The 18,314-nt window shown below is 45.0% G+C and overlaps 1 protein-coding gene across 2 annotated transcripts in view; it reads right to left on the bottom strand.

Moving 5' to 3' along the window:
* LOC143766147 (uncharacterized) overlaps nt 1–18,314 on the bottom strand; it is a 51,813-nt gene that overhangs the window by 18,343 nt on the left and 15,156 nt on the right. Inside the window, exons 5-10 of one of the 2 annotated variants that reach the window (XM_077253606.1) lie at nt 16,343–16,440; nt 6,204–6,353; nt 5,895–6,074; nt 5,699–5,816; nt 5,518–5,615; nt 5,234–5,324 (exon numbers count right to left, since the gene is read on the bottom strand). In XM_077253606.1, the coding sequence (XP_077109721.1) occupies nt 5,234–5,324; nt 5,518–5,615; nt 5,699–5,816; nt 5,895–6,074; nt 6,204–6,353; nt 16,343–16,440 (735 nt within the window). The remainder of the gene's footprint in view (nt 1–5,233; nt 5,325–5,517; nt 5,616–5,698; nt 5,817–5,894; nt 6,075–6,203; nt 6,354–16,342; nt 16,441–18,314) is intronic. The other variant, XM_077253607.1, reaches the window with a different exon arrangement.

Here is an 18,314-nt window from a genome sequence, read left to right as displayed (position 1 = left end):
GGTCTGTTGTCACTCTCCCCTTGAGATACCAACTCAGTACGGGGCCAGCCCGGATTAGCCCCAGTGGAGGGTCATGGACTTTTCCCAGACTCATGGGCTGACGGGGCCTTATGTGACAGCCAAAGTGAAGCAGTGTCTTAAATAAAGTCTTGAATGGTTGTATACCGCTCAACCAGTCCAACCACCTGGTCCAGAGTGCCCGGGTCCCCTTGCCCCACCCAACGCTGTATGGCTACTGGCAGAGCCCTCACCAGCCAATCGACAGCCACCCTCTCTACCTTCTGGCTGGTTAAGGTCTCAGGCTCAAGCCATTTTTTTTACCAGCGGCAGCAAGTCATATGCCTGAGACCTGGCTGGACGTGCCTCCACAAAAGACCAGTGGAATACCTGTTGTGCACGAACATATGTGTTAACCCCCAGTTGGGCAAGGATCTCACCTCTCAGCTTCTCATAGTCCAGTGCATCGTCCCGACTGAGATCCAGGTAGCCCTTCTGGGCATCTCCCGTCAGGAAGGGGGACACCACTTCAGCCCACTTGGGTCACTGGCAAGCTCTCCCGCTCTGTAGTGCGTTCAAAGACGTGAGGAAAGCCTCCATGTCATCCTCAGGACTCACCTTCCTCTGCGCTGACCGGACTTTGTATTGTGTGTCCGAACGGACCAAAGTTGCTGGGGAGCATGTCTCCCGCAGAGCCAAAATCTGTTGCAGAATCAAATTGTTGGTTTACTGCTACTGCTGTAGCTGATGCAACTCCTGCAACTTCTGCTGTTGCGTTTGAGAGACAGCCAACTGTCTTAGTATTTCCTCCATCTTTACAGCAGGCTTGAGCTGCAGCGTTGCAGGCCTGATCACCGACATGCAGCACGCTTTGGGATAAGATTCAGTTCACACTGCCCGCATTCTCCAACCATATGTAGTGCAGCAGTATCCTCACTGTGCAGTTAAGAGGCAGTGGCCCCGGAGAGTTCAAACTAAACACAGGTTTAATGTCCCAAAACTTGCAAACAAAACAAACTGTATCCTCCGGATTGCAGTTGGGAGACAAGACAGTCCGTAAATGCGACCGGGTGCCAAGGGTGACTGCACCACAGTATAATGCTGCGGGGTGCCAGGAGTTCGCTCTGCTTGGTGCTGTGTTTTCTCACACAGGCTGAGCTTTGCAAACTCCACACTGACACATCCAACCCTCTGCTGCAACCTGTGGCCGTAGGCAACATGGAAAACCCGGTCCGGGGGAGTAAACGGACCGCCCTGCTACCTTTCTGTATGTTTCACAAATAAAAGCCCATGGCAGGTTTTTTTAATCTGCCTTGGACAAATAGCTTGTCCAAGACTAACACTCACTATTATTCTGCATTGCAATTACAGCTACCCCTGTGACTGCAATGCACTCCCGCAGCCTCAATATGCTTCTTTGCGCATCCTGGGGGACACATAGCGACCCTTGCATATGACCCGGGTCACTGCCTCACAATACTTTATTTTTTTTTTCTGTTTTGTGTTTATATCCTTACTGTAGTAACTGAGGAAGGTCATAAAAACCGAAACATTTTGTATCTTACTACCACTAAATGACTGCATTCAATTTTCTTCACTGCATAAGTGCCAAGTGTATTTACTACTAATTTACGGTCTGGGAACCTACTTGTGCACTAACCTCAGTTGTGCTCATAGTATTTACCTCAAGAAATCTTTGCCCACTCTTCAGTTGTTATGTGCGGAAACTGACCAGAATACCGACAGGCATGTACTTAACCACTGGCCTCTTCTGCTCACAAAGCCTTGCCAGCATGTACAGTGGAGTTCCAGTGTGTGATGATGTCGCACACCAGTCGGCCAGCTGGCACTTGTATATGAAGCTGCAGCACTGCCAGAACGGCGGCAGCTGTAACCGACTTGCAGAAATGGGCGCTGAAGCGGTGTACCTTGACTAGAAGCTCTGGCAAATCTCGGTATGTTTTCAGAAACTGCTGAACTACCAAGTTGAGCACATGTGGTAAGCATGGTATGTGTGTGAGCTTGTCAAGCATCATAGCCGTCACCAGGTTAAGGCCATTATCACACACAATCATGCATGGTTGGAGGTTCAACGGCAAAACCCACAGATCTGTCTGTTCTGTTATTTATTTAGGTAACTCTGCAGTTTGTCTCCTAGACAAATCAGCTTCAGCAGAGACTGTTGCGGCTTTGATGAGTCAGTGCTGCAGAGCTTCCAGCTGATGTGGATGACGTGCTCTGAGATACCACATCGGAGACTGAGGATGAAGAGGAGCAGGAGGGGGTGCAGGAACTGCTGTTAGAGGTGGAGGAAACCCTGATAAAAGTAAGGCCAGCAATCCTCGGCATCGGGAGAACATGCACCGTGCCAGGGTGTGACTCGGGCACAGCCTCCACAATATTCACCCATTGTGCCGTCAGGGAAATGCAGTATCCCTGTCCACAATTGCATGTTCAAGTGTCGATCTTTAAGTGGACAATGCCAGTAAGTGCGTTGGTAAGGGCAGGGGTGATGTTCCTGGACACGTGTTGGTACAAGGCGGGGAGGCCACACTGGGGAAAAAGTGGAGTCTACCAGCGTAAATGGCAACATTTTCAAGGCAAGCAGTCTGGAAATGTGCCTTTTTAGCATCTGGGCATGTAGGTGGGTGGCTGGGAACTTTCTTTTTCATTCCAGGGACTGGGGTAGGAACACTTGAGTGATGAGCTGGGGCAAGGATGTCGAACTGCCGGATGATGGTAGGTCAGAATGTGCAAGGACAGGTGCAAGGCAGGAGGCATCTGCACCAGTGTTTTTGACTCAGGATTGGGAAGCACCTAACACAGAGGAGGAGGCAGTGGAGTCACTGATGGCACTAAATGTGGACCGAGGTGTTTGGCCCACCTAGCCAGGTGCTTAGAAAATGTGCCTGATCATGCAGGTGGTGGTTTGATTCTTTGTCGTCAGGCCGCTGCTGATATTTGAATAGCACAAGTTGCAAAGTAACACTGTAGGTCTGAGAAAAACAAGCCTACAATTTTTTTAAAAACTTTTAGAGCTCACAGAAATGTTCACAGATCACATAACACTGTATGTCTGATAACTGGATGCCTACAAAATTAAAAGCTTTTTTTTTGGTGTTGAGAAATGGAAGCCTAAACATTTTTTAAAAGCCTTTAATCAGTTTTAGAGATCACAGAATGGTCCATAAACCATTTAACACTGTATGTCTGAGAAATGGAAGCCTACAAAATTTCTAAAAGCTTTTTAGCAGTTTTAGAGATCACTCACAGAAATGTTCGCAGACCATGTAACACTGTATGTCTGAGAAAGGGAAGCCAGCAAAATTTCGAAAAGCTTTTTAGCAGTTTTAGAGATCACAGAAATTTACTTCACACTACAGAATAATGTATGGCTCAGAAATGTAGCTCAGGAAAGTGTTTTAAGTAACACAAAAATAGGATCAAAATATATTCAAGTTTTTCAGGCCCCACGAAAAACTGCAGCTATATATTTGCCAACAGACTGCAAAGGCCTAATCCCTGTCTCCAGACTGGATTCTGTCACTCTTCCTGCTCCTACGATTCTCTCTCCCTCCCTAGGCTAAATGCACATTGTATGTGCTGCAAACAATTAGCCCATAGAAGGGCTGTTAGTATGATAGCTCAGCTTCAGCACCAGTATCAACACTACAGGCCTCTGATTCGTTATACTGTGCGCACAGAGGCCTAGACAAGCACTCTCTCCCTCCAATACCAATTGTCAGAGCTTTGCAATGGCGTAAATGTGCAGATGTGGGAAGAGCATGTCCTTTTATAATCCCTGATGATGTCAGACAACCAGCCAATCAGAGTAATGCCACAAACAAAATGGCTACGGCATTACATTGCCTTATAAGCAATCCCCGCATGCTTATTGGCAGCGCAACAGGCACCAAAGATGCTGAGTGCGCATTCGAGTTTTACATTGAACACAACCCATTATTTTCCGTGTAACGAGCACATCCGAGCTCAGTTATACTCAAATAATAACCGAGCATGTTTGCTCATCCACAGATGTCACCTAAAAGGTGCTGGATGTAAATGTTTATTTGTTATCCTGCTTGCGTCTAATCAGTACTGTCACTTTGGTTTGATATGCAGTCTGATGATGGCTGGTAACAACAACTCCCAGCATTTCCTTACCATTATTAAGGATATACTGGCAATTGTGGATTCAAGCAATGCAATTATATATGGGGCTGACGTGACATTACATTTGACTGATGTACAAAGCTTAATACTGTATGCATATACCGATGTTGGTTCTGGTGCTGCATTTAAGGACTAACGGTGCTTCTGGTGCTGCTTTCATGTACTGATGGTGGTTCTGGCGCTGTACTCATGCGCTGCTAGTGGTTCTGATATTATATACAAGTAACAATCCATAATGTGTTTCATGGCTTACAGGTTTGAGATTATGAGCAGGAATTGGCAAGTTTCTGCTAAAAAAACTCAGTTTTAGTTACTGTGTGTCATACCGTTTTTCTTTTTGGAGCAGAACTTGGTTCTGACAGTGAATTAATGTTCTGACGGTGGTCAATATTTTCTCTTTGATGAGTTTCTTTAAGAAATATCAGACATTTATAAAGAACTTTTCCACCTAGTGTACTAAACAGGAGTTTCACTCATTTATGATGGACTACTGGAGCTACTGTAAGTTATGACTAGAAAGGTAGAAAAAGTATTAGTGTTTCCCATTGTAGGAGAGATTGTTCAGTAATTTTCATTCCCTAGTATCGAAAACATCATGAAATTCATGACATGGAGTTATTAGAGCCATCAACCTTGCACAGCATAGAGATATATCATGGCATAGGAGTAATGTTTTATTTTAGTGTATTGTGAACTTCTTTAAAGTTAGAAGAGTCTTTTCTCACAAACGCTGAAATATCAGGATAAAGGGAAACTGCTGTCATCGTACAGAAATTCACATTTGTCCAAGACTAAAAATGATTACATTTTATTTACTCTACCTATAGGGGGTCATTTTTAGTTTCTGGCCTTGCAGATTCAACAATGGACGGCTCCAGTACTATTAACTATTTAAATGCTCAAACTATTAGGGACAGTTTTGGATGAAGGAGCATGCAGCGTTATAGAGGCAAAATGGTGACATTTAACTGTGATATGGTCAGACTACACGACTGATAAAGCAGTGACAGCCAGTGACTGAGGTGAATTTTTGATTTCTCTGCATTCAGTGGTTTCGACTCACCTGGGTAGCCATATGTAGGAATCTCCTCTTTACACCGCTCATCCCCCCTCAAATATGTCTCTGTAGTATTAATATGGGTCAGATCTTCACCCTGAAACAAATATTGTAAAAGTCACAGAGAGATGGAGAAGTCACATCTACGATCAGCTCTAATCCTGCCATCTCCACCGTTCTCACTACACATAAAACATTTAATATTGGATAAATCAAGACTGAGCACAAGATCTACAGAGCCATCTACACACATCATAGAGGAGATCTCATGACACCTTCTCTCCATCTACCTGATGATCCTGAGGATAATCCAGATTTTCTTGTTTGCAGTCCTGTGGAAGAAGAGGACGGGGACATCCCTCTGTTGTTGTCCTCTTACTGGACAGAACTGGAGGAAACACATACAGGGACTGAATTCATTCATTATATACAGATAATCATAAGCCGTGTGTATTTAGTTCTGCCTATTACCTGGTGATGTGAGGATCTGGGGAACCTCCATCATGGCGTACAGATCTTTGTGTCCTTCTAAATACTTCCACTCATCCATGGAGAAATAGACGGTGACATCCTGACACCTTATAGAAACCTGACACATACAAAGATACTGTCATCAACCCGATCATAGCGATATTCTATAATGTCCCAGCATTCCCAGCAGTGTCACCTCTCCAGTCAGCAGCTCAATCATCTTGTAGATGAGTTCTAGGATCTTCTGGTCATTGATGTCCTCATGTATCAGGGGGTGAGGTGGAGGCCCCGTGAATGGGCTCAGGGGTCTTTCCCATACCTCACATACAGGGGCCTGACGGCGCTCACTAGAGGTCTTCTTCACTACTGTGTAATCCTGGTTATGGAGAGACACATTAATAAATCTCACTACTGACATTTCCAGAGTCCTCACTTCTCCAGTTCTGTCCATCTGTCATACCTATATATAAGAATGATTTAATGTGATCCAATCAGAATCTCTCACCTCTCTAGTAAGCTGGGAGAGGATCTCTAGGGTGAGGTGTAATATCCTCTTGACCATCTTCTCCTTGTCCATATCCATCCTTGATGGATCAATCAGGAAATTTCTCTTACATAGAAGATCTCCACTGAGAAGATCCACTATTGCTGGGACCTGAATGGGAAGATGATAAGCAGATGTAACATCATAAACATCCCATGTAATAACACAATTACAGGAGACAATAAGGGAACATATGAGGATACAGATCATGTAGATGTTGTATTCTAAGATTGTATAAACTGGAATGTCATAAACATCACCCACTTGCTGCACTCGTGACTTGGATGTGATTGTAAAGGGCGACTCCGCTTCTCAGAATTATATGTCCATTCAGCCACCACAATAAGCTGAAAATTAGCTAAGCGCCCCCCACAGTCATCTCACACATCCACTGCACACTTCTCACAGCCACCATTCTCCAGTTTGATAGGCCACCAAGACACCTGCCATGAGTGGCACACTAGCTCACATGCACAGACAACATTTCCACTGCCGATAGGAACTTCTTGCACTTTGGCATATACTGGGTAAAAATAACAAGCTATACGCTTCCACTTTGATGTGAGTACATTTAGAACAGAAAGGTACAAACTTATTAAATTTAAGATTTAAAGTGAACTTGTCAGCAGGATTTTGCTAATTAAACTACAAACACTGCCAGGTTGCAGTGTTAAAATGATACCTAGAGTGAAAAAATCTGTCTTGTGGTTCTTGTGTAATCTTCTTATCTTCCTGCACTAGGCCAGAGAAACCAGGGAGAGTCCTGTCCACAGGCCACTCCAAAGAAACAGACTGTTTGTGCTTAGGGCCTGTGGGCAGGTCGCTCCTTGGTTTCTATGGCCAAGAGCAGGAAGATAAGTCTCTGCCCACAGTCCCACCCCGAAGCAGGAGCATCTCATTAACTGAAAACTTCTAACACTGATTACACAAGAACCACAAGATGAATTTCATCACTCCAGGTCACATTTTAATCAGTATAATCAGCGTCAACCTGACAGTCTCTGTAGTTTACTGAGTACAATTCTGCTAACAGGCTCACTTTAATATATATATACAATATATATATATATATATATATATATATATATACAGGTCCTTCTCAAAAAATTAGCATATAGTGTTAAATTTCATTATTTACCATAATGTAATGATTACAATTAAACTTTCATATATTATAGATTCATTATCCACCAACTGAAATTTGTCAGGTCTATTATTGTTTTAATACTGATGATTTTGGCATACAACTCCTGATAACCCAAAAAACCTGTCTCAATAAATTAGCATATTTCACCCGACCAATCAAATAAAAGTGTTTTTTAATACCAAACAAAAAAACCATCAAATAATAATGTTCAGTTATGCACTCAATACTTGGTCGGGAATCCTTTGGCAGAAATGACTGCTTTAATGCGGCGTGGCATGGAGGCAATCAGCCTGTGACACTGCTGAGATGTTATGGAGGCCCAGGATGCTTCAATAGCGGCCTTAAGCTCATCCAGAGTGTTGGGTCTTGCGTCTCTCAACTTTCTCTTCACAATATCCCACAGATTCTCTATGGGGTTCAGGTCAGGAGAGTTGGCAGGCCAATTGAGCACAGTAATACCATGGTCAGTAAACCATTTACCAGTGGTTTTGGCACTGTGAGCAGGTGCCAGGTCGTGCTGAAAAATGAAATCTTCATCTCCATAAAGCATTTCAGCCGATGGAAGCATGAAGTGCTCCAAAATCTCCTGATAGCTAGCTGCATTGACCCTGCCCTTGATGAAACACAGTGGACCAACACCAGCAGCTGACATGGCACCCCACACCATCACTGACTGTGGGTACTTGACACTGGACTTCAGGCATTTTGGCATTTCCTTCTCCCCAGTCTTCCTCCAGACTCTGGCACCTTGATTTCCGAATGACATGCAAAATTTGCTTTCATCAGAAAAAAGTACTTGGGACCACTTAGCAACAGTCCAGTGCTGCTTCTCTGTAGCCCAGGTCAGGCGCTTCTGACCATTTCCTGCACACGCCTGTGCACGGTGGCTCTGGATGTTTCCACACCAGACTCAGTCCACTGCTTCCTCAGGTTCCCCAAGGTCTGGAATCGGTCCTTCTCCACAATCTTCCTCAGGGTCCGGTCACCTCTTCTCGTTGTACAGCGTTTTCTGCCACATTGTTTCCTTCCAACAGACTTACCATTGAGGTGCCTTGATACAGCACTCTGGGAACAGCCTATTTGTTGAGAAATTTCTTTCTGGGTCTTACCCTCTTGCTTGAGGGTGTCAATGATGGCCTTCTTGACATCTGTCAGGTCGCTAGTCTTACCCATGATGGGGGTTTTGAGTAATGAACCAGGCAGGGAGTTTTTAAAAGCCTCAGGTATCTTTTGCATGTGTTTAGAGTTAATTAGTTGATTCAGAAGATTAGGGTAATAGGTCATTTAGAGAACCTTTTCTTGATATGCTAATTTATTGAGACAGGTTTTTTGGGTTATCAGGAGTTGTATGCCAAAATCATCAGTATTAAAACAATAAAAGACCTGACAAATTTCAGTTGGTGGATAATGAATCTATAATATATGAAAGTTTAATTGTAATCATTACATTATGGTAAATAATGAAATTTAACACTATATGCTAATTTTTTGAGAAGGACCTGTATATATATACTGCATATATATATTTACCAATAGAAGCGTGTTAAATAAAGAAGCATTTTTACTGTTTCAGATCTTTACCTTAATCAAATATTGTAAAAGACACAGAGAGATGGAGAAGTCACATCTATGATCAGCTCTAATCTGCCATCTCCACCGTTCTCATTACAAAAGTATAAAACATATAATACTGGTGGTTAAAATAGATTGTTTACTTATTATAAAATCTGTTTCTCGCAGTCTTCATTGGGGCACAAACAATCATGGGATAGTCTGCTGCCACTTTTAGGCTGACAATATTATTGCATTTAAATAAAATTGGTTCCTCCCCAACAGGTTATACCTCGCCTGCTGGAGCCAGGCTTCCTCAGTTTTGTGAGAAAGCAGTAGGTGAAAAGAAAAGAATTAAGGCAAAAAGAAACATAACTGTACGCCTAACCGGGCAACCAAGGAAGGAAGCAGTGTCGCCCATTGAAGACTATGAAAAAAAGATTTTACAGTAAGTAAAAAATCAATTTTTCTCATTTGACTTACTGGGGGACACAGAATTATGGGACATCCTAAAGATATCCCTAGGGATATAGTATTAAATATCATACCGTTACCATCTAGTCTTCCCCCGTAACTCAAGTGAAAGTCTGGGCTACTGCCGCCTGTAGTATCTTCCTAGGAAGACTTGCATCTGCCGAGGCAAAACTGTGCCCTGTAAACCTTAGAAAATGTATGCTTCGATGCCCAAGTAGCTGTTTTTCAAAACTTCAATGCTGATACCCGATGATGAACATCCCAGAAAGCTCCTACCACTAGTGAAGAGTACACCCTAACCTTAGCCTGGATAATAGCCATCTTGATCCAGCGAGCAATGGTTGCTTTAGAAGAGGCCTGACCCCTAAGAGGGCCCGGTAGTATAACAAACAAAGAATCAGAGCACCTAAATAAGGTCAATAAATAATACATTAAGGCTCTAACAACATCCAACCTATGCAGAGCCTTCTCAGTAGGATGAGTTGATGTCAGAGAAAAGGAAGGTAAAATTATATCTTCATTAAGGTGAAAACTCAAAACTACAGTATTTTTCGGACTAGAAGACGCACTTTTTCCCAAAAAAATGTTTGAGGAAAATTGGGGGAGCGTCTTATAGTTTTAACGCAGGCTTACCGGTTGGTTGCGGCAGTGGTGTGGCGGCGCCAGAGATGCGGCGATACTGAGGCGCGGTGGGCGGTATGGCATGCACCTGAGCAGGGTCCCTTCCTCAGATGGGGTGACGCCGCAGCCCGGTGTCCACAGAGAGCAGAGCCGAGTGAATCACGGATTTCTTCCTGTGGCCGCGCGTGCGCAGATTGAGTTCTCTGCTTCCCGAGGCTTCAGGAAAATGGCCACGCGTGTGCAGATTGAGATCGCAGCAGACATTTTCCTGAAGCCAAGTTAGCAGATTGAGACCTCGGCTTCAGGAAAATGGCGGCTGCGAATCTCCATCTGCGCACGCGCTGCCTCCCGCGATCATTTTCCTGAAGCCCCGGGAAGCAGAGAACTCAATCTGTGCATGCGCGGCCTCAGGAAGATGGCCGCCACCACCACCAAGAAACCCGGGATTAACCCAACTCTCCTGCTCGCCTTAGATACTGGGCAGCGGCATCACCACACCTGAGGAAGTGACCCTGCTCAGGTGCACACCGTACCGCCCACTGCACCTCAGCATCACCGCACCTCTGCCGCCGCCACACCACTGCCGCAACCCCCCGTGGACACCAGGCGGCGGCATCGCCCACCATAGCAGGAAGGTACCCTGCTAAGGTGCACTCCCCACAGCCCACACCGAACATCAGCACCGATGACACCGGACCGGACTTATCCTGAGGAAGGGACCATGCCTCCTGTGACTCTGCTGTTCCACCGCCTGCCCTCAGGTAAGATACCTTAAATTCGGACAATAAGACTAACCCCCATCTTATAAAAATCTTTTTTTATGCTATTTCCATCCCAAAATTTGGGGTGCGTCTTATGGTCGGTGCGTCTTATTAGTCCAAAGAATACAGTACCTTTGGGAGAAAAGACTGCTGGCGATAAATCTGCCTGAACAGCTCTGTGTGAAGAACCCCTTCTACTGCAAGTAACTTCTGGAGACTTAGAAAGTCAGCTTCTCAGTTCTCCATCACTTGTATACGAACTGCAGAGATTAGAGAAATCTTGTCCTTTGCCCACTCCAGAATCCCTGTGACCTTCACCATAGCTGAAGGGCTCTGTGAGCCCTATGGAAATTGATATAGGCCACAGCAGTAGCATTTTCTGATTGATCTCTGATCAGCAACCCCTGGAGTAAGTGCTGCCAATGCAAAAGATGTAATGTAATGTAAAAGAGCTAGACTGACAGCTCCGAGCTCCAGCACGTTGATTGGGAGAAGTCTCTCCCTTTCTGATCCAAAGCCCCTGAACTATCAAGCGACAGAAGATTGATCAACAGCTGGACAGGCAAGCATCCGTGGTGAGCACCTGCCACTAAATGGAATAACAAGAATGATCCCACCTGAGAGACCAGTGACAATGAAGAGGGAGACGGATTGGTCGGTCCAGGAGTAGAATTGATCTGTCTCTAGAGGCTAGAAGCGTGTTCGGAAGAGGCCTTGACCGAAATTGAAACGGCATTGCATTGAAAGTCGCCACATTCTTTCCCAGGACCTTCCAAAATCGAAGGGAATGCTTCCCAGTCGTTTAAAATCTCTGATGGATGACTGTAGGGAAAAACTAAGGGATAAAACTAAAACAGACTGTGTCCTGCTGACAATCCAACCGAATTGGTCCAAAGTCTGAAGAAATATTACAAAAATAATGGAGGAACTAAGATAGTCTTTGGAGGGATATATAATTTACAAATTGGGGAGAACCCCAAATAAACCCTCACTAGAAGACCATAAAATTAAATTTTTATTTCTATTAATTAAAATAAAGACTATACAAAAGGTATACAACGTTTTGTCCCTAATCTGTCTCAGAAGTCTGCAGTTATTTTATGGAGTATTCCTGCTCATTTATAAAATGCATAGCATCCAGTATGCTAATACACATTGGCAGAATAGTACAACAAATTTTAGCACCAGCGTCTCCCCCAACATGTTTCACCGCGCTAGCGGCGTCATCAGGGGATGGGACATAGGCTTATAGTCTGAAGAACGATCATGTCAGGGGATCTCTTGATCTTGCGCAAAGGATGGTGCTTTGACAAAAATATCATCCAGATAGGGGAAAACAATTATCCCCCTGGACCAGAGCAGTGCCATAATGGGGCCAAGATCTCCGTGAATACCCCAAGGCGATGTGGCCAGCCTGAATGGGAGAGCCCAGAACTGATAGTGATCTTGGTTTATCGCAAAGTGAAGAAATCGCTAATGAGTTGGAAAACTTGGCACATGCAAATAAGTGTCTTGAATATCTACCGAAGAAAGAAATTCCCCGGCTTCCATGGATGTTACCACTGACCAGAGAGACTCCATTTTAAAGAGAAGAAACCTACTTGTTCAGCGCCTGGAATCTAAAATAGGCTGCACCAAGCCGTCTTTTTGGGGAATAACGAATAGGTTTGAATAAAGATCCTGAAGTGCTCTGAAGTGGGAACACCTACAGTCACCCCTGCCTGAAGGGCGTCCAGCGGGAGTTGCTCTAAAGGTAGCTCTCCTGGGTGACCTTTGGTCTAACTTGCCAACCTGGCTCGTCCCCTGTGGAAAATCGACGAAAGGAACAGCCCCGCAAGGTCCCACACCTCCGAAAAGGACTTCGGCGCAAGTGCTTAGTCCATGACATTACCGCCTCTGAAACTCAAGTGGCAGAAACGGCTGTGCAAAGGGCAAAACCTGTTGCCTCAAAAGTGGACCTCGCCACAGATTCTATATGTCTATCCCGGGTCTCTAAGTGCAGCAATCTCAGCGAGAGATAGACTGGTCACTTTAGATAAGCGAAACACTGGAGTATCTACCACTGATGGAGTAGACCAATCTGTCACCAGCTCTATTCGGAAGGGATATAACATCTCCATGAGTGTTCCCATGCTTTGTGTAACGCCTCTGTAAATTCCTCATGGTTAGAAAAAGATCTAGCCATGCACTTACCCCTCCTAAGAAAACCTGCACTTACCCCTCCTAAGAAGTAAAGGGAGGGGGCAGCGCAGCGGTCAATTCCAGTGAGGAATCCATAGCCGTCACCAAACTGTCTGACATTTCTCTCAGCTTTCCCATCTGATATGGATCTAGCACAGATTCTGCAATAGAAATACATTCTTATCACTGAGGGGAGCAAATCCAATGGGAAGGGGAAAGGGAATTTGTGCTCTACCCTCTGGGACGAGGAGGTAACCTGAGACCATCTGGACCACTTTCATGACTGGCCATACTGGTACGGGGTGACTGGAAGTTCTGACTCACAGCGGTGAACGGAGTTACTGGGGTGGTAGTAGTCATTGGTAACAGTTCCACAATTATTACTAGCGTCCTGGACACAATGGTTAGTTCGGCTAGAGACTGAGCTAAATCACGGGCCCAGGCAGGAGGGGCCATTTTCTCCTCAGATGTTGTGGAGGGCCCCTCTGCGGCTACCAATAAGGAAGCAAGAGGGGTGCAGACGGTACAATAGGCTACAAACTGACCGTTGGAAAACTTACTATTACAAGACACACAAGCATAGTAAGTGACAAGTGCAGACTGCGCTAATGGGTGTGCATGGTCCTCTCTAGACTCAGACATTATGAATGATAGAGAAAACTCAGAAAGGAAATAGAAGACTCCACTAAACAATGACACAAAAACTGATAGATGCTAGAGTGCCAAGTATCAGCCTCCAGTAGCCAACATCCTACTACATCCATGTTGCAGGAGAAATCTGTTCCCTAGGTAAGCATGCTAACCCGCGAGAAGGAAGACACCGAGGAAGGAGGACAACATCTTAATAGTGCCGAATTACAGCCAAGAAGAGGAAGGGGCAAAGGCAGGGGGACAAGAACCTGGAGCGTCAAAAAAACATCACTGATTAGTTGCAAGACAGGCCGTGCTAATAAGCCGGGAGTAAACTGGCTGTCGATTGGCTGGAAAGGTGCAGCCCAGTGAATGGTTGGAATATCCCGCCAGCCAATTGGCTGAGTGCGCTTACGCCCTGCGCCCGAACCCCCCACCACCGCCAGCTACCGTCTGGCCCGCAGAGAGTGATCTGAGAGAGTCCGAAGATACTCAGCCATTCATCAAAGCCTCACTTCAGCCCATCTCCTGTCTAACTTCTGCACCAGAAAAGTCCCCTCAGGTATCCAGCACCCCAAGAAAAGAAAACAAAGGGGAAAAAAGTGGGGAACCAGGAAGTGGTAAGGGGGAGGGACAGGTTCACGACAGGGTCATACTTACCTGCCCTGAAGCTCCAGATCCCTTTAACTTCCGCTCTATGTACACGTGAGTTATGTGGAACAGCGAGCAAGAGCTAGTTGGCTTACAGACCTCCAAACGAGTACCTTCACCGGCTGTTTCAAGGTGTCTTAGGCTAGCCACACCAATGAGAGAGGATACGGGCTGAACAATCACAGCCAGAATTCAGTAATACAGAGTGCACAATTGCCCTCTGTTACCCTGAGACATCCAGCGGTATTTTCTGAATATTTTCTCATGCTACAGTTCAAATGAGTTTATGCCACAAGGGGGCGCAGCTTTGGTGACAGCACCGCTAGTCACCCAAGTTACATTACCTTCATTTCATTCATTCCCCAGTCTTTTACAGCCGGGAGCGTCTGCATTAGCAGCGCTCCTGGTTGTAACTGTATTTAACCCCTTCAGATGGATTTACAGCGTGGGACATGACTGTACGGCGGACAGGTATGGGATATTGTTGCTTTTTTATTTTGGAATTTGTTACAGGAGAACGAGGGTCTTCAGTTGGATTGGGCGTACAATAAAGATAATAAAACCCTGTGTCTTTCTTTCTTTCATTAAAATACTTTATTCTTAATGTGTTTGTTTTTGTTATTTTTAACCCTTTCCTACTATTGGATTAATAATGGATAGGTGTCTTATTGACTCCTCTCCATTATTAAGCAAGCTTAATGTCACCATACAATAGCAAGGTGACATTAACCCCTTATTACCCCAAGTCCCACAGCTACACGGGAGTGGGAAGAGAGAGCCTAAGTGCCAGAATAGGCGCATCTTACAGATGTGCCTTTTCTGGGGTGGATGGGGGCAGATGATTTTAGCCGTAGGGGCCAATAACCATGGTCCCTCTCTAGGCTATTAATATCTGCCCTCAGTCACTGGCTTTCCCACTCTGGCGTAGAAAATTGCGTGGGAGCCCAAGCCAGTTTTTTCCGTGATTTAACCCTTTTTTTTAACAACTAGAGTTCCCAAATTTTGCACACACACACTAATAACATTATTAGTGAGGGATATGTAAAAATATAAGGGATATGAAATGGTTGACTGTATGTAAGGCTAGTTTCACACTAGCGTTTACCTGATCTGCGGCAGGCTGCGGACTTCCTCCGTGAAGCCCCGCCCTCAGCCGCACCTCCGCCGCTAGCTCCGCCTACTTCTGCATGCGGCCCGCATGCGACCTGCGTACCTATCTTTAATATTAGGTACGCAGGTCGTGCGGCTGTATGCGGATGCTGCCGCATGCGTCGTTTTGATGATGCGGAAAAAAAAAATGCTATAGGCTGCATCCTACGCTGGTCGCCGCATCGTCAAAACGACGCATGCGGCAGCGTATTTCTCGCAAGTCACACGTGTGGTCCACGTGTAATCTGTATTTTTCTCGCCCCCATAGACTTGCACTGGCGTATTTTTGTGGGAATACGCTGACAATCGCAGCATGCTGCGATTTTCTCAGCCCGTTAAATAAAGCAGAGAAATATACGGCTGATAGAAGCTGCCCTATAGAGAAACATTGGTCCGTGTGCAATGCGTTGTTTTTGCGCCTTTCATACATCCGTACTTCTCTCTAGTGTGACCCCGGCCTAAAGTGTCCGATGTTGACAATTATGTGTTATACCTTTATACACAGAATTGACCACCACTCTGTTATTTGGAGGTGCCATGCCCCTCTTTTATAGTGTGTAGTGTGATATACCTGCACTTTTTGCCTTGTATTCGTTACATGTCACCAGGAAACGTGATTCTTTGTCTTCCTCTTTTCTATTTCAATTTTTATACATTTTATGAGCTAAACTAATAAAGTATAATCACATTTCTTGCGATAAAAACTTATGTTTCTGATTGCTTTACACAAAAGAACTGAGAAAAGCCTGACCTGAAGTCTGCCAAGGAGGTGAAAATTTTATTTAAATGCAATAATAGTGTCAGCCTCCAGGTGGCAGCAGACCAGCATTCTCTGTCCCCCAATAAGACCAGCGAGAAAACAAGACTGAGCACAAAACCTTCACAGCCGTCTACACATCATAGGGGAGATCTCATGACACCTTCCATCCATCTACCTGATGATCCTGAGGAACATCGGGATCTTCTTCTTTACATTCCTGTAGAAGAAGAGGACGGGGACATCTCTCTGGTGTTGTCCTCTCACTGGATAGATCTGGAGTAAACACATACAGGGACTGAATTCATTCTTCACATACAGATAATAATATTTATTTATATAGCGCCAACATATCCGCAGCGCTTTACAATTCAACAGTTCATATACAAGTCAGAAGTAACAACGTTAAAGATAATACACAAATTAAAGCAAAAATAATGACGTCCGAGCTTATAAGAGCTTACAATGATGTGGGGGAGACACAAAATACAGGAGCTTATTTACAATGATGGTCCAGCCATCTTGATGAAATGGAGATAGATGAAGGCTGCATGAGCTGGTCGCCAGCCAGTATGTGTGGTGCTTTTGGGTGCGGTGGAGTTTGATGGAAAGTTATGTTCAGAGAAACTGAATGGGCTATATATATATATATATATATATATATATATATATATATATATATATATATATATATGGACTTCAATTAAGGAACGTGATAGGCCACTCTAAACAGATGTGTTTTAGGGAGCACCTAAAGCTGTGTAAATTGTGGTTAGTCCTAATTTCTTGGGGTAGAGCATTCAAGAGGATTGGCGGAACCTGGGAGAAGTCTTGGAGTCGGAAGTGGGAGGTACGGATTAGTACAGAGGTTAGGTGAAAGTCGCTTGTGGAATATAACAAACGGTTAGGCCGATAGACAGAAATGAGGGAGGAGATGTAGGGGGTGCAGCACTGTGGAGAGCTTTGTGGGTGAGAACAAGTAGTTTAAATTGGATCCTGTAATATATGGGCAGCCAGTGCAATGACTGGCAAAAAGCAGAGTTCGAGTACCAATTAGCCAGATGGATAACCCTGGCTGCTGCATTAAGGATGGACAGGAGAGTGTAAAGTCGAGTGAGGGGGAGGCCAATAAATAAGAGCGTTACATTAGTCAAGGCAGGAGTGAATCAGGGCAACAGTGAGGGTTTTTGTTTCCATGTTGAGAAAGGGGTGGATTCTAGCGGGCAAGAGATTGTATATGGGAGGTTGTAGAAATCGTACTCACTCAGGTGCGGCAGGAGGTAGAAAGTAGGCGTGTTTCTTTAAGGAAGTCAGTGTGGGTCTATTTGCTTCCAGCCGCAACAACAAAAAGTAAACGGCCTTCGGAACAAACAAAACAACACACAGTGTCCTTAACCGAGGCGCTCTGCCCCCTCAGCCTGTTAGCACAGGCTGGGGCAATGTCCAGCACGAAGGCTCGGTCTGAAGCCACACACACATGAGGCCTTTTACCTCCCCAGACACAGCACTGTGCCAAATAACAGCCTCCATTATGTAGGCTGTAACCACACACACAGGTGAGGTATGTGGCTAGCCAGACCCGCCAATCTCTCATAGCTACCCGCAACCCGGACTCAGATGCATTAAACGACATCTTAGTGCTCACGTGCAATAAAGAGAAATATTCTGGGTTACATCACAAGGAGCAGCCATCCCTGTGACACATACCACCCATCGATTACATGGCCATTAGCTTCCTTACAGAGGTGAAGGAAAAATTGGTGTCAAACATAACACCTAGACAGCTAGAATGCTGCTGGGGTGCTATTGTGGTGCCACCCACGGAGAGGGAGATGTCAGATTTAGGGAGGTCAGTAGACTGCTGTGGGCAGAAGAAGTTTAGTTTTGTAAAGGTTGAGTTTCGAATAGAGAGCGGACATAATGTTGGAGACTGCGGAGAGACAGTCACTGGTGTTCTGTAGTACAGCGGGGGTAAGGTCAGGAGATGGAAGTGTTTAGTTGTGTGTTATCAGCATAAAGATGGTACTGAAAGTCAAATCTGCCGATGGTCTGTCCAATTGGCGCCAAGCACTGAGCCCTGAGATGAAAGGGAGATTGGAGAATGGTCTATAGTTATTTGTGCAGGATCGATCGAAAGAAGTTTTTTTTTT

The sequence above is a fragment of the Ranitomeya variabilis genome, chromosome 4 (assembly GCF_051348905.1).
Source record: "Ranitomeya variabilis isolate aRanVar5 chromosome 4, aRanVar5.hap1, whole genome shotgun sequence".
Classification (NCBI taxonomy): domain Eukaryota; kingdom Metazoa; phylum Chordata; class Amphibia; order Anura; family Dendrobatidae; genus Ranitomeya; species Ranitomeya variabilis.
Note: the sequence above shows the minus strand (reverse complement) of the source record. Positions and strands in the feature narration are given on the sequence as shown.